Consider the following 17,706-nt stretch of genomic DNA (forward strand, 5'->3'; position numbering starts at 1 on the left):
GTGAAACCATCCTTCAATTAAAAATAACATTCATGACGCACCTGTTTAATCTTCAAGTGTAAAATTATATTAATATTGATATCCAAATGTAAAAACATTGCCATGATCAAAAATATAAAAAAGTGAAAAATTAAACTCAACACACAGTCTTTAACATACCCAAGTATCTATTTTGCTAGTCATGTAGGATTTCTGTGGATATACATTAAACTGGTCATCACGTGTATAATCCATAATAAATGGTTTTAATTCAGCGGATGTTAAAAAAATGTAATGAATTAAATTCACGAATTGAGAAGGGTTATGTTTTTAATTTTAATGAAGGTCATTTTAGCACGGCTGTACAGTTCTAAGACGCTTTTGGTTCCTGGAGGCAGAGTTTTAGACTTCTTTTAAACCACAGACTGTTTTAGATTGGGTTAAACCACAAGAGAGCAGTGCCACGCCACAGGCCGGATCACATCAACTCTCGCTCTGTGATTTGAATGAAGCCATGTTCAGGATGTTCTTTTTTTCTTGATTGTTTTATCTAGACAGAATTACATTAACATTGATATTTCATTGAGATATGTTCTTATATCCACTGAAACAGACCCTGGTAATCTTGCTCATGTCTCCTCGAGAGTTTCTCAACATTTTCATGAATTGTGTTTGGACTGCAGAAGTCTCAGATATTCCAGCCACAATCAAATATCATTTAAAGTTCTATCATTTTACTGTATGTCAACAATTGTCATATTTTAGAAAAACACAGACCAGTATCTCTTCTTCCATTCACTGCTAAGACACTTGAGAGAGTTGTGTTCAACCAAGTCTCCACCATTCTTACACATCACAGTCTGACAACCAGTCTGGTGTCTTACATTGCTATACTGCCCGGTCCTTATTAGGAGGATCAGACCCTTCCTCGTCCAAGCTCTCGTTCTGTCCAGACTGGACTATAGTAATGCTCTCTCAGCACTTCTTCAAGCATGTGCTGTCACACCTCTGCAACCGATCCAGAATGAATGACTAAATGTAAATGTATCTCTTTTCATGAAGGAGAAACATCTGAGGCAAAGTATCTTTAAAAAGGTCATGCTGTGGATAGTTATACATGAAGCTCATAACCCAAAATGATAATGAGTAATCTTTTATGTCACAATGCAGGAAACAGAAACGCTGAGATGAGAATTTCTGAGCAGAAACGGGAGAAACCTTGAGCTTTCAGAACAGGAAGATCAGAGAGAAAATAATAAGTGTGAAGAGGAATCGAAATCTCCCTGATGATATTTTTAATTGCATTCATGCTGTCTGTTGTGTTGATGTTCAATGTTTGTCCATTATTACACACAGACAGAACGACACATGAGATGGTGTGTGTGTGTGTGTGTGTGTGTGTGTGTGTGTGTGTGTGTGTGTGTGTGTGTGATATACTGTATTTGACATGATGTTGGCTTAATATCAAACACACACCTGACAGGACTGATATCAGCAGATATATGTTATTTCTCACATACAGCCGGAGGAAAGAACAATAAAACATCAGATCTCTTTAAAGTCAGCATGAAAGGGAAGTTATTCTGGTCTTTTCTTCTCTATTGTGCCGTATATCCGAGTGAAACGCTTCAGGAACAAGAACAAATGTAGGGCGGGGCTTGATTTTGTCTGTGTGGAATTGATTGGATGGTTTTGGTTTGCTATTGGTGGATCTCATGTGAGTGACAGGTTGCCCCGCCCTCATCATCAGAGAAGAGAAGAGATGCTGCAAGAGGAAGATATTCTGATTCAAGATTACCAGAACATGAATTGAACACAATAATGATGATGTGCAGCGATAAATCATACTGCAATATATTACATTAAAAAACAAGAATTGTCTGTTTCTATTTCATGGTGACTTTAAGTCTCACTAGAGTTTAACCTGTGATAATGAGCAGCAAATGTCTTTAATGTTATACTCATCTCTGCTTTTTATTCTTGGCCATAAATCGTCTGGACGTGAATTTTTATAAAAGGAAGTTTATTTATTGTTATTTCGTTTTTGTATTTAGGTATTAATTTGGGTTAGGGTTAGGTTGGGTTATATTGTGTCATATATATTGTTAAAGAACAATTTTGTACGAATGTTCTGTTATATCAGTTTCTCGTGTGTGTGTGTGTGTGTGTGTGTGTGTGTGTGTGAGAGAGAGAGAGAGAGAGAGAGAGAGAGAGAGAGAGCGCCCTCTACCGTCAGCGGTCGCTATGGTAACGTCAGTGTCATCGACGGAGCCGCAAACAAATGGCAGGACGCGCGGAACATCAGGCGCGGTGAACGCGATGAAATCACGCGTTAGCGGATGATGCGGACGAACAGACATCAGAAGTGTCATCTCTGAGGACCATTAGACCGTCACTGGAATATCCGTTATTCAAGATGCCGTGGATTGAGCCTTTTCTCCGTTTCTGCTCGAACTTTCCATTAACTTGCGTTCTTCTCCTACATCTGTCTGCAGTGCACGGTGAATGCGCGCGCCCGCCGGTGGAGAACAGACGACGGACATGTTTTTACTCGTTAGGAATACAGATCCGCTCCTGAGAGGGTCAGACAGTGATGCATCATGATCATATCGTGTGTGTGTGTGTGTTATGATCAGAGGATAGACTGATGGAGGATCGATGATGATGATGATGATGACGATGATGGGCAGATGCGCGTGCACACAATCACAATCATCACCTGGCAGCTCAGTTTAATGGATTACAGACAACTAGGTCGGATTTTTCTTACAAATGAATGGATTAGTGACTCGCACCTCACACCACACATCACTCTTCATCTCATTCTCTCTGCAGGGTTCAGATTGGACATTTCTGAGCTCTTTACCGCATGTAAGTTCTGCTGCTGACAGACTGGTGTTAAAGGGGTCATCACAGGACTTTGACACACATTTATTTAGTAATACATGATCGATTTCTCTCAGTTTTGAGCTGCAGTTCAGTGTTCTGATTGGCTTTAATGACAGTAACGTTAATTCATTGAATGAAGAAGCGTTAATAGTATAATGGTTAAAAATCTGTATGTTTCTCGTCTTTTCCAACCCCTGCTACTGATATCAGCAACAGACATAATCAGTTAGAGCATTTCTAGAATTTGACTATATTGTAATACAATAATAGCATCATGTTAACATTTAGTTAAAACTAAATTGCTTCCTAATTTGCATACTTGTGCACTATTCTCTGCTGCTTTGTAGTGTATATATAGTTTGATTAGTGTTCACACTGAAAAAGTGCACTTCAGATACCCGGATGATGCACTTAATTAAAGAAAAAAAACGAGGTGTGTAATGTCAAGCACTTAAAGTCCCCCTGTAGTCAATAACTGTATCCATTAAAACTCATCTTTGATCACCAAAATTACATATTTTAACGTTTTTTTCCTGTGTAAAACTTTCTTCATGCCTTAAAATAGCATGAATGTAACTCTACACCCCTGCTTCATTAAGAATATGCTAATTAGCCCCGCCTCCACTCAGAGATCCACTCGGTCAACTTACTGAGGGAAACGCCACACTCTGGCATCGCTCTTTACAACGTCGGACACATTACGGTAATTAATATGATTAGCATTTGGCTTGACTACGTCATCAAACAGCTAATAATGTGTTGCTAATGTTACACAAACCATGTGTTCATGAGTCAGACGGTGTCCTCTAACAATCAGTATCCTTACAAACGCTTTGAACACGGAGAACGGCATATAGTTCATCATAACACCATAATATACATGAGAAGTCATAGTTAATGATATGCTAAAGCCCGCCCACAAGGTAGTTAAGAAACACCAGCGATTTCAAACCACGTTTTTGAAACTGTCTTTAGATCACAAAACAAATTCAGCAGTGGTGTTGACTGATGAATTTGCACATGGTTTGTCTTAAAGCAACACCACATTGACATATAAACAACATTAAAAACGTTATTTTTCACCACAGGGGGACTTTAATGCAGATCGCGTTAGTTCCAGATGCTTGTATTGTAATATTTATAATATATGTTTATGTTTAATATTTCCTGCATAATCACATACATAAAGAAATATATTTTGTTAGATTAATTAATTACCTGTCATTAGTGTGCAGTAGACACACCTATTTCATATATTGCTTATCCTGCCTCAATGCAGCTAACATCCGAAGTAAAAATTAATTTAATGTCCTAAAATTAATCCTGTGCGACTGATACGCTGCATAATTGGGTGATTTTAGGTCAAGGTTTTGCCCTCTGTCCATTGGGAATCATGATATAGCAGCTCGAACACTCCCAAAGAATTATACAGATCATAAATACACACACACAATTATACATGTTCAGGTAATAGTAGCCAGCGTGCAGGTGGAATATTACCTGAGAGATGAATGAAAGCTAGAGAAAGAGAGAAAGTGTAGAACTGAGCTCTGGTCTGATGTTGCTCATGTTGGCAGAGTTTAGAGAGGAAGAGGAGGAATCAAGAGCTGAGACCAGAGAGAAGACACATACGTGACAATCTTCTTTGCATCATTTCCTTGATCACGAGACCAAAACCAAATCTGAATTAGACTGTCAATCATCCGGCTGCTGTACTGAAGATGTGGCGATCAGCCTGTAGAGCTCGACACGATTCCCTTAAGGAAACGGAAGCCGTCTTTGTTCATTTTAACCCTACGACGGTAAATAATTGTCACTGGTCAAATGCAGTTATAAATAAACTGACCTGGATCATCTCAAAAGCACAAACACTACAGTCTGTTGAAGTATTATACACGGAAACAAAAACAAATAGCACTGAAAGTCAGCACATTCTGCCATAAATATTACATCAGCAGATTAGACTGAAACGTTAGAATGAAACCAGCGGTTTGCTGTCAGTCCGGTATCAGTTATCAATCAATGACAGTTTATTTGCAAGGCCTTCTGCACGCTTCATAAACAGTCTGTGCTGAAATGTGCCGAACAAACAAAATCCTCCACTGATGAGATCAGGTACTTCGTTAAAATAAGCCTCAGCCCTCTTTCCTAATATCGATCCTTCTGAAGTAGAGAAATGGGTTTCTATAGCCAGAAGCAGTGAAAGAATTCATTGTACAGAGAAAATTATGCATATTTGATGACTTTATTCAATTTCTGTAGCATTTCTTACCTGTTAGACCCACACGCACTGTTCATTTAATTTGTATCTTTGTACAGTTGAATTTATTCCTCATATTGTTTGTTATTTGCTTCTGAGTTATTTTATTACTATTTACTTCAATAATTGTTTGAGGACTTTTTATCTATATTAGTTAGTGTTGTTTTTGCTGTGATATTGAAATTGGTGTGGAGAATTGTGGAATTTCACTGGAATCAAACATTTTGCTAACCTTATTTTCAGGAAAGAAAAAAAAAATTCAACTGTTATAGTGAAATGAAATATACAATACAGGATTTTGGTCATATCACCCACCCCTGTCATAACCCCTTTATCATCTCATTGATTTTTAATATTGGTAAGTTGCAAGAATTTCACTCACATTTTGTTTCTGTTTTTCAACAGCATATCAGGCTGTGGAAGCCAAAGAAAACACTTGCTATAGTCCAAGTCAATACCAACTGAAACAAGCAGCCATTATCATTTGTATGCCATGAAAAAAATCCCTTTGAATGAGAAGGTGAAGTGGGGAGAAGCTGCCCAGATTAAATCAGGGGGGAAAGGAGCGTTATAGCCAGCCAGAAAAGGACAAAAAGGAAGATGTTTTGGACGGTGGCTTGGAGGTCCATAGGGTGGCCTACATTTGTAGCATCCCTATTTCTAGCAGTGGGACCTACATTCTCTGGAGTCTTTAATGCCTCAGGAAAAGATATTTTTAGTGACTTTGGACAGTTCCAGCTCACTGAGAACAGCCCAGCAGAGCTACGGAAACTACAAGCCTCTAATCTTCATCCCAACTTGTACTTTAACCAAGACGATATACCACTGTTGAGGCAAAGGTCAACTACAACTCATAGCCACATTTTTAAAGCGATCCGGACAGCTGTGTTGACCATGCTCTCCACCGGCCCGCTCTACATGCCACCCACAAAGCATGATGAGTTCACCAGCAAATGGAATGAGATTTATGGAAACAACCTCCCTCCTCTGGCCCTTTACTGTTTACTGTATCCCGAGGACACTGCTGCCATGCACTTCCTGATTAAGTTTATGGACCGAATGTCGGAATATCCGGACTGGAAAGTAACCAGCGCACCCAATGATGAAGTTCCAATGGCTCATTCGCTCACTGGATTTGCTACTGCTTTTGACTTCATCCACTCACTCCTGGACCAGCAGCGCCGAGACCTGTACTTAAAGAAGATTTGTGCTGCGACCAGAGAGCTCTACGAGACATCAAAGTACCGGGGCTGGGGGAAACAGTTCCTTCAGAACCATCAGACCACTAACATTGTCGCTATTCTGACTGGAGCAATAGTCGTGGGCGCGCATGACGTCACTGAGTCGATGGTTTGGAAACAGGTGTCTGTAAATTACATGGAGAAGACAATGTTTCTGTTAAATCATGTGGTAGACGGCTCTCTGGACGAGGGAGTTGCATACGGGAGTTACACAGCAAAGTCAATCACGCAGTATGTTTTCCTAGCGCAGCGCCACTTCAAAGTAGACAACACGCAGAACAACTGGCTGCGCACTCATTTCTGGTTTTATTATGCCACTCTGCTTCCAGGGTTCCAGAGGACGGTTGGTATAGGGGACTCAAACTATAACTGGTTCTACGGACCAGAGAGCCAGTTAGTCTTTTTAGATTCTTTTGTGATCAAAAACGGGTCAGGGAACTGGCTGGCACAGCAGATTAGGAAGCACAGGCCTAAAGACGGTCCCATGGGTCAGTCCTTGGCCCAGCGCTGGACAACGCTTCACACAGAGTTTATCTGGTATAACGCCGACCTTACGCCACAACCCCCTTATGGCTACAATAAGGCCAAGATGCACATATTCTCAAACTGGGGTGTGGTGACGTACGGGGCTGGTTTATCTGTTGCCCAAGGCAACACCTTTGTCTCTTTTAAGTCTGGAAAGCTGGGTGGCCGGGCAGTGTTTGACATTGTCCATGCCAAGCCTTACTCATGGGTGGACGGCTGGAACAGCTTCAACCCCGGTCACGAGCACCCCGACCAGAACTCATTTACTTTCGCCCCGAATGGGCAAGTATTTGTTTCCGAGGCTTTATATGGCCCCAAATACAGCTTCTTAAACAATGTGTTAGTGTTCAGCCCTTCCCCGACTAGCCAGTGTAATGTCCCTTGGGAAGGACAGCTCGGCGAATGTGCCAAGTGGCTGCGCTGGACAGACGAAGGGGTCGGAGACTCGGCAGGAGAGCTGATCGCCGCTTCTGCCCTCGGAGACTCTATGTTTGTGAGCGGGGAAGCGGCCGCTGCGTATTCCTCGGCCATGAGACTGAAGAGCGTGTACCGAGCCCTGCTTCTCCTCAACTCACAGACCCTCCTGGTGGTTGACCATGTTGAGAAAACAGTCGACTCACCAGTGAACACGGTCAGTGCGTTCTTTCACAATCTGGACATTGACTTCAAGTATGTGCCCCATAGTTTCACAGACAGGTACAATGGGGCGTTGATGGACGTCTGGGATGCTCATTACAAAATGTTCTGGTTTGACAGTCAGGGACACAGTCCTGATACACAGATACAGGAGGCTGAGCAGGAGGCAGAGTTTAAAAAGAGGTGGACACAGTTTATCAACGTCACCTTTCCTTTCACGGATTCGGTGAGTAGAATGGCGTACGTGATGCACGGGCCTTACGTGAAAGTTTCCGACTGTAGGTTCGTTGAAAGCAGTAAGAATGGGCTCAAACTTTCTCTGGTCATCAACAACACTGAGAAAATAGTTTCAATAGTTACCAATCACAAAGACATTGGGGCACGTTCGAGCTATCTGGGCTTTGGGGGTTACGCTAAGGTGGAAGACCGACATCAGATTGTCCGGTTTGGCTTGGGGACGCAGCTTGTCCCCAAACAGACCAAGTTGCACAATCATCTGTTCGACTTTGGAGTTACGGTGAATGTTGCCGCTGGGGTAACACTGTGTGTGGCAATTGTTTTCTTGACCCTGCAGCGCAAGTTTTACGTTTGCTTTAGCAGACTGATGCGTTACGCTTTGCTTTCTGTCTTAATGCTGTGGATAACCGAGCTCCTGTTCGTCTCAAACAGCTGTGATCAGCTCCTGTGCGGAGTAAAGTGGCGCGGATCCGCCACAGACCCGGAGCTCAGCAATCAAATGACACTTCATGACCTGCATCAACTCCTTCTACCCACTGTAGTGATAACAACGCTGCCCGGCTCCGGGTCGGACATCCTTAAGCACCTTTTCTACAACAATACAGACTTTGTCTACCTACGCATCCCCACAGAACACTTGGATATACCTGAAACAGAGTTTGAGTTTGACTCTTTAGTAGATGCTTGTGAATGGACACGCTCAGAAGCCCAGTACGGGCGTTTTAAAATGATTCAGGGCTGGCTGCATTCACTGGTCCACAACACGCACTTATTCCTGCAAAATATCCCACTCCATGACACCAGCCACACAAAACCGGCCCAAAGAGTCAGCTTCTCCCAGGACAAGAGGAAGAGACTGAGGAGACGAGAGTCCAGGGCTGAAATGAAAGGACGGGTGCGAGTCGACAGGGATGTGGAGTATGTGAGAGAGCTGAGGAGACACACGGTGGACTATCCTAATGCCCGTGTCGTCCTGAACCTGTGCAGCGGCAGCTGGGCTCTTAAGCTGCCCTTTCTCCAAGAAGTCATCGGCCCATCCCTGAGGGCCATCTATGTCGTCAGGGACCCTCGTGCGTGGGTTTATCTGATGCTGTATAATAGCAAACCTAGCCTTTACTCGCTCAAGAACATTCCTCAGCATCTGTCCCTCATTTTCAAACAAGATACGGTCAGCGACAGGTGTCCGACCGCATTCGCAGCCGAGTTCAGAACGCTGTGGCGCCTCATATCCCGTTCAGAGACCAATCCTGTGTTGTTGCTGGCTCACCTGTGGCTTGCTCACACGGCCGCTGTCCTCAGAGTCACATCTACCTTATCTGAAGAGTCCTATCTTCAAGTCAGGTTTGAGGATGTTGTAAATTATCCTCAAGACACAGCCGAGAAGATACACTCCTTCCTTGGAGTCCCCGTATCTCCTTCGGCCCTGAATCAGCTCATGTTCACCACCTCCACGAACTTGTATAACTTGATGTACGAAGGGGACATATCACCAGCCAACATCAACATATGGAGGCGAAACATGCCAAGGAGAGACATCAGACTCATCGAGAACACGTGTGGATTCCTGATGAGGCAGCTCGGGTATCACAGGTTCACTGATTAATTAGCTGCCGGGCAGCTGTTGTCCTCAATCCATGTATCTGATTGGTCCGTTTGAGATTTGTGTTGTATTTTTTGCACAAATTTGGGTTGCAAAACCAAGTAAAGTGAAAATGAAAGAAATAGGCAAAAGAATTGAATGTCAGTCTGTGATTCTGCACCATGTCCAATCTAACATGTCATTTTTGTACTTTACGATGCCTTCAGGATACAGTTTTAGATCAGTAAGATGTTTTTAAAATGTTTTAAAGTCTCTTCTGCTCACCGAGGCTGCATATATTTAATCAAAAATACAGTAAAAACAGTAATATTGTTAAATATTGCACACTAAAATAGCTGGTTTCTATGTGAATATATTGTTAAAAAACATTTTTAATTGTAAAAATATTTCACAATAGTTTTGTATTTTTGATCAAATAAATGCAGGCTTGGTGAGCAGAAGAGACTTCTTTTAAAAACATTAAAAAATCTTACCAATTTTAAAACTTTTGAACGGAAGTGTGTATATATATATACAGTCTAACCAAAAATTATTCAGACATTAGATTTTATTATTTTATTTTTTTTCACTAGTGGGTTCACGACACTATAGTTCATTTCTGTAAGTGAGGATAGCAAAATAAAGTAAACTGTGACATATTATACCTAAATATTCTTCATACAGTGGACTACCAGTAAAACTGATAAAAAATTTGGGACCAAAAATGATTCAGACACTTTGACCTGACCAATTATCTGACATAATTAAGATTAATTTAACTCTGAGATCTTGTCTTGTTTTTTAAACTATAGTGAATAAACTCTGTTAATGAATGAAATGCTCAAGGTGTCTGAATACATTTTGGTTTGACTGTATATAGGAGAGAGAGAATTCATCAAGGACGTGTTTAATTGTTCAGAAGTGACAGTAAAGAATGAGATATTCACATTAGTATCCTTTATATTCAACACTGTGTTTCCTGTTGTACGATACCAGTGAAGTAATGGCTGTGAGACAGAGATGAAGCACCATCTACTGTACGTACAGTGGTGTGCCGGTTAAAAACTAATGCTTTGCTCCCACAGTCACATGATGTAAGTCCAGCTGTTGAAAACTGTTGGGTTCATATCAACTGTTCATATCCACAATAGAGTAGCTCTTTATGCTGTAATCAGATATTGAATGATCAATGAGATTTTTTTCCTGAAATGACAAAATATTCTTGAATTTTTGGCACCGCTCTTTTTATAGATTAGGTTTTGTGGGCTGAAACAATGTTTTAAAAAAGGGCAAATTACAAAGAATTATTTGTTGATTTCACACAGCATGAAAGAATGTTCTTGTTTTATTGTTTGCTCGGCGAAGACACTGTAATATCTGCCCTTTATCTGTGTCCACCATCTACAGTCCATCGTGAAAACATGCTCTTACACATCCAGCGGGTTCGAGGGGTGTGTTTCCGTCTCAGTGGCCTTGATCTCAGACTCTTGGAGCTTTTTTAAGGTTTGATTTCTCAACATACAATAAAGATGATGTATAACTTTCAGTCTGTGATCAGCAAATTACAAGCATGTGGTATAAAACACTTTACTTTGTCATTTAGATTCACACTGTTTGGCAATCCTTTTTACCATTTTAACTTATTGTTGCTTGTACTTGTATTACAAAAGTTACTAATACTTATTTCATTAGTGACTATTCTCTATTCAATAGTTACCACTAGTTACACATTACATATAGCACATAAATATAAATTTGATTATTCTAAATTCCATTTGTGACTAGTATTTAGTTAAATTTTACTAGTCTAGAAAACACAAGTACAAGTAAAACAATTTAGACCACAGATACCCCAGTCTCAATACTAGTAAATAATGTTGAATATTAATGCAGCTGATGAGAAAGTGCTAAAATTCACGTTATTTAAATTCTCTGAAAACATAGTTATGTGGAATAAGCATCTGAGGACTCGTTCACACCACTGACGAGAACTAGAACGATAATGATAAGGATATAGATGTAAAAATCATTCTTAATGTTTGTCTGTGTCTACAGCACATATAATGATAACACACAGAGGAACAATATCGCTGGAATCACTTTCAGGACACTTGATGAATGATAAAAACATTGACAGCCAATCAGAATCCTGCGCTCAAGATTTAAAGAGACAGATGACAAAACTTCAGCACTTATAATAAACAGAACGATGTCGTTATAGTTATCGTTCCTGGTGAGAACGAGCCTTTGGGAAACGCAAAACTGATGCATTTTAATCATCTTTAGTGAATTTAAGAAGAATCAAGTGCATTTTATCACAGTGGAAAGAATTTGTTAGTAGTTTGTCGGATCTTAAAGCTTTGATCACATGGTCTTTTGAATGGTCACGTGTTTGTGCTGTAATGAGTGTGATCACATTCACTTCTGTGTCAAAACACCAAGTATTAACATATACTGTGGATTAAATGATGCATTCTGGATCATAATTGTTCTGAAGCAGGATAAACTGCATCCTTCAAGTTAGTCACATCAAATCATTTGATTGTCAAACTGTATCATTCTGCAGACGTCACTGACTCCAGACCTGTGAAAGAGACAGATGGAGAATAACGCAAACAGAATGATCATTTTATGCGCTTATTGTTTGTAGCTACTTTTTAAAACTTTACATAAATGTGATGGCATTAAAGTCATTTATTAAATACAATAAAATCAACCTATTAAATCCTGTTACTTTCACATGCTGGTTACTTCTTCCAATGATACCAACATTGAAATCCTTAAATCTAAAAAAAAGTAATAATAAAAAAATCTATAACAAATGCTCCATCAAAAATAAAATATACTGTAAACCCCAGTGCTTTAGTGCTAATAAAGCTCAGAGACGCGTCACATGACCCTCATACAGTTTTCATCAGGATTCTCTTCTTATTCTTATGGAGAGAACAGTTTTCCAAATGAAAGGAATAAAGCTTTAACAAGGTCAACTTTGTTCCAACAATGAGATGAAGGTCCAACAATAAACCTGCACTTGTTCTATTAAAAGAGAAAATGGCCGTAAAATAGTTTAGTTTTAGTAAAAAAACTCAGTTCTTGAAAATCATTTGTTATGAATTAGATGTCGAGATACTAACAATCTTCTTTATTTATAGTGCAAAAAGTGCTCAGTACATTTGAAAAACTCAAGCAGGACCTTCCTCAGTGTAGCTTAAATATTTCAAAAATAATTTTATGTATTTAATAAAATCCATTTCTGTTGTACAAATGTAATATACATGTAATAAATCATGTTTGACAGCAAAGTATGAATGAAATATCGTTATGCACATAGCATCAGGCTGTACTCCTGCAGACCGCGAGGAGGCGCCACAGCTAAACACACATGTCAGTTCTTTACTGTCTGAAATATATTCCCCAACGTAATATTTAATTCTTTGGGTGGCATTAATTTTATTTTAAAATGAAAATTTGCCATTGATAAAATCCCTTTTAATTCGGCAAGCTTCCATGAACTGTTGGCTCTCCAGTTAATCTGAGCACAGTTTTACACGCATCCATATTTTGTGTGGAATAACAGAAATATCTTGTATAAAATAAATAAATAAATCAAATCTATCTTTACTCATTCATGGCATGACTATGTGACACTTACTGTTAGTCAGTTTCTTAATGAACATGGATTGTTTTTGTCACTCAGAGTCCCTTAAAACATTAAATCCCTGTCAAACCAAAAGATGCTGTTATTATTGATGCAATAACAAGAAAAGTTATATTATTTTTACATAATTCTGGATATTCTCCTGGTAACACTGACCAATGACAACCAATGACAGTTAGTGATATACAGTATTTATTGGTGATATTAATATTATTAAAGAAAAATGTAATAGATATATAAGAAATGTGTTAAAGAAGAATTATGTGTCATGATCAAGTCTTTTGGTAATCTAAACATGGAAACATGAAGTGGAAGAAAGTACGGTCAATAACATTTGAGTTTTTTTATAAACAATAAAGTAAGAGAGGTATCTTTTAAAATATTAGAATTTAAAGAATTATTTGAACGATTTGAATTGATAGAAAAACTCCTGAGACTCTGTTGTTAAAGAATCTGATCCATCTTTTATTTCAGAGTACTCAAGATTATTCTGATCATTTCTAGGTTTGGAACATTGATATATTGATTATTTGTTTTTGTACGATACCGTTGATTCTAAAACAATTTATTTTCTTATACAGTTAATTATTTTACTTGGAAAATATCATATTCATGTAAAAAAATGGGCTAAAGCTTGTGAACATTTTATTAAAGATATTAAACAATATGGTGCTACTTTACACAATATTATAAAAAGAAAAAAAAAAACACACAAAAAAGACTTATGAGGCACTATCACTTTAATTTGTTTAATTCTTTTACATTTTACCCTGGGCTTTTCCCCCCTTTCTTTTTCCTTTATGCAAGTTATGCATATATATATATATATATATATATATATATATATATATATATATATATATATATATATATATATATATATATATACACACACACATATACATACAACCATTCAAAAGTTTGGAATCATAACTATTTTTAATGTTTTCGAAAGAAGTCCCTTTTGCTCATCAAGCCTGCATTTATTTGATCAAAAATACAGTAAAAACAGTAATATTGTGAAATATTATTCCAGTGTAAATCATCTGTTTTCTATGTGAATATATAGTAAAGTGTAATTTATTCCTGTGATCAAAGCTGAATTTTCAGCATCATTACTCCAGTCTTCAGAAATGATGATTTAATACAAATGTTGTGCTGCTTAATATTTTTTTTATAACGTGATACTTTTTTTTCAGGATTCTGTGATGAATAAAAAGTTAAAAAGAGCGGCATTTATTTAAATTAAATCTTTTGTAACAATATACCCTACTGTTCAAAAGTTTGGGGTCAGTATTTTTTTCTTTTTGAAAGAAATTAATACTTTTTTCAGCAAGGATTTATATTGCCCAATTCTATATCCTAATTATTGTTAATGAAATTCATTTTTCACCTTCAGTTAAACTGCTAACAGTGATTGTAAATTAATTGCCTAAATTATTACATTGTTTGCTAACTGCATTCTTTAAATTGTGATGTTGACATGCATTCTCTCTAAAGCTGCTTTGAAACGATATGTATTATGAAAAGCGCTATACAAATAAACGTGAATTGAACTGAATATTGTTAGAAAATATTTCTATTTTGAATAAATACTGTTCTCTTTGACTATTTATTCATCAATTCATCCTGAAAAAAGCATCACAGTTTCCAAAAATATTAAGCAGCACGACTGTTTTCAACACTGATAATAATCATAAATGTTTCTTGAGCATCAAATCATCATATCAGAATGATTTCTGAAGGATCATGTGACACTGAAGACTGGAGTAATGATGCTGAAAATTCAGCTTTGATCACAGGAATAAATTACATTTCTAAGTATATTAAAATAGAAAACCATTATTTTAAATTGTAATAATATTTTACAATATTATTGTTTTTTTCTGTATTTTTGGTCAAATAAATGCAGGCTTGATGAACAAAAGCAATTAAAATAAAAAAAAACATTAAAAATAGTAATGTTTCCAAACTTTTGAATGGTAGTATATATATATATATATATATATATTATATTTCAGATTTGTTGTGATATATATGTTTGTACTAATTTTGTACATAATTTCATAATAAAAAAGACAAGTGTGCCATTTGCATCAGACCGTGACATCAGACCTGTAAATATATAACTTCACTTCAGTCAGCTTCTGTCCCACAGTCTTATTAATAACTGAATCCATCCATTATAATTAAGAACTTCATATACATGAAAAAATACAATTAAGGAAATAAAAGTATAAATATTTATTTATTTATTATTTACATTTCCTTGTATATTTATTTATGTATTATTTGTCAGATTTGGGGTTGCACAGGTCAGTGTCACTCCATGTTTTCCTCAACTGTTGCGTGATTACAGTTTTTTCCAATTGCTAACACACTAAAATGACATGCACAGCACAATTATTTAAACTGACACACAGAGAGCAAAACTTCTTCTCAAGTCTCCAAAAGTCTAAACACCTTTTCTGTTTTACACACATTTTGCATTTCAAAATAGCACTTTTTAAATTCACTAAATACAGTTCTCTGCATAAGACACAACAATCTGACATAAAGTCACATGTTTGCCATTTCAAAACACTGCCATTCAAAATGACACTACATGAGCTAATTGGCCAATTACATGTGCCACCTGGCCAAACACCTCAGTGGTTAATTGTTAACACTTCAATCAGGATGTAAGCACTATGAAAAGATCACAGGTGAGAACCTTTTTTTTTTTACAACAACAATGGAAGACATTGCAGAGAGAGGAAGAGGAAGAGGAAGAGGAAGAGGGAGGTTGAGAATAAGAGGGGGAGGAAGAGTGAGAGGTAGGGGTAGAGCAGGTAGAGGAGTTCATGGCCAAAGAAGACAAACACTTTCAAATGAAATCAGAGCAACCTTAGTAGATCATGTCATCAACCATGGGTTGACAATGCGTGAGGCTGGACAGAGAGTGCAGCCAAACTTGAGCCGTTTTACTGTCGCCTCTGTCATCCGGACCTTTAGACTGGAGAACAGGTATGTAACCAAAATTTCATGTAGTACACATGTAGTATACCCCATGTCATAGTGTATCAGTTGGGTGACACCTGTTTACTTAGTGTATGACATCAGCCATTCATGAACTGTACAAGTTTCCTGTACAATGTACTCTACTGTGGGGGAAAATATTTAGGCTGCATTGTCCAAGCCCTATATATATTTTTATTTTATTTTTTCTAAAGGACTGAGAGACGACACCATGGTGGAGGAAGGGGCCAAATGTTCACCGGGGTACAGGAAGCTGCCATTGTAAACTTGGTTTTGGAAAATAATGAAATCAGATTACGAGAAATTCAAAGCCACATCATCCAAGACAACACCTTATTCAACAACATTCAACGAGTTAGTCTGTCCACATTGGCTCGCATTCTCAAGCGAAACCAAATCAGAATGAAACAACTTTATAAGGTGCCGTTTGAGAGAAACTCTCAAAGAAACAAAGAGTTCAGACGAGCATATGTGGATGTAAGTACTATATTGACTGCAGTACACTACACACAACATTGTTTCCCAGTGTACTGGATAACACCATATTGAGTGATTTTTGTTCTTTGTTTTCAGGGAGTACTGGAAATGGATGCTCATGCAATCCCACATGAGTTCATCTTTATAGATGAGGCTGGGTTCAACCTAGCAAAGACCAGAAGAAGAGGGAGAAACCTCATTGGCCACAGAGCCGTTATAGATGTTCCTGGCCAACGTGGTGGGAACATCACAATGTGCGCTGCCATCTCCAATATGCATGGTGTCCTCCACCGTCATGCCAAACTTGGACCATATTCTCACATTTCTGGACAGACTTCACAACGTTCTCATACCACCAGAGCGTATGAATGATGCAGACCATCAAAGAAACCGGTACGTTGTAGTATGGGACAACGTGAGCTTTCATCGTGCAGCCCCAGTCCAAAACTGGTTTGCTGACCACCCAACATTTCTCGTGCAATACCTCCCACCATACTCACCATTTCTGAACCCCATAGAAGAATTCTTTTCGGCATGGCGGTGGAAGGTATACGACCGGCAGCCCTTTGTGCGCATGCCTCTTGTGCAGGCCATGGAAGAGGCATGTGATGAGATTGATGTGGGTGCAATTCAGGGATGGATAAGGCACTCAAGGCGCTTCTTCCCTCGATGTCTGGCAAGGGAAGATATTGCCTGTGATGTTGACGAGGCGTTGTGGCCAGACCCGGCTGTGCGGCAAGATGCTGCCTAATTATTTTTCTTGCCTTTTTTTTTTTTTGTGTTTTTTTTTACTGTAATATATTTTTTTTTTTTCAGAAATTTTCTTTTTCAGTTTACTTTTTTTGTAAGAATATTTTTGTTCAGTCCCATGTAAATATATCTGCTGTGCTTATGTTGTACTGACTTGTTTACTGTAGTGAAGGAAAATAAATAAAAATGTTGCAACAGCATGTGTGTGTATCTGCAAATATTTCTGTGCATGTGAACAATCTGATACATATTTTAGTATTATGGCAAAGCATACTAAAGATGGGGGTGCTTTTCATTATGCCCAACAGTGTGTAGGTGGTTAGGCAAAAATCTGGTAATATGAATGAAGTGTGTGCCATTTCATGCAAAAGTTTGATTTTGATAATGCTCTGTGTAGTTTCGGTTGCAGTGCTTCATTTTGCAGGATATATGAGGTATTTTGCAGTTTGGGTGTGTG

General features: G+C 38.3%; 2 protein-coding genes across 2 annotated transcripts; both read left to right on the top strand.

The window, feature by feature from the left end:
• The first annotated feature begins 2,262 nt into the window (after nucleotides 1–2,262).
• LOC137013908 (dermatan-sulfate epimerase-like protein) lies at nucleotides 2,263–10,949 on the top strand. Its single transcript, XM_067377952.1, has 2 exons — nucleotides 2,263–2,850; nucleotides 5,534–10,949. The coding sequence occupies exon 2, from the start codon at nucleotides 5,729–5,731 to the stop codon at nucleotides 9,368–9,370; it is 3,642 nt and encodes a 1,213-aa protein (XP_067234053.1). The 5' UTR covers nucleotides 2,263–2,850; nucleotides 5,534–5,728; the 3' UTR covers nucleotides 9,371–10,949.
• A 4,283-nt stretch (nucleotides 10,950–15,232) lies between these two features.
• Nucleotides 15,233–17,441, top strand: LOC137014374 (uncharacterized). The gene is made up of 3 exons (XM_067378658.1): nucleotides 15,233–16,010; nucleotides 16,217–16,499; nucleotides 16,596–17,441. Exons 1-3 carry the CDS (start codon nucleotides 15,739–15,741, stop codon nucleotides 16,869–16,871), a joined length of 831 nt encoding a protein of 276 aa, XP_067234759.1. The 5' UTR covers nucleotides 15,233–15,738; the 3' UTR covers nucleotides 16,872–17,441.
• Nucleotides 17,442–17,706: the final 265 nt, after the last annotated feature.

Source organism: Chanodichthys erythropterus, chromosome 23, assembly GCF_024489055.1.
Source record: "Chanodichthys erythropterus isolate Z2021 chromosome 23, ASM2448905v1, whole genome shotgun sequence".
Lineage (NCBI taxonomy): Eukaryota > Metazoa > Chordata > Actinopteri > Cypriniformes > Xenocyprididae > Chanodichthys > Chanodichthys erythropterus.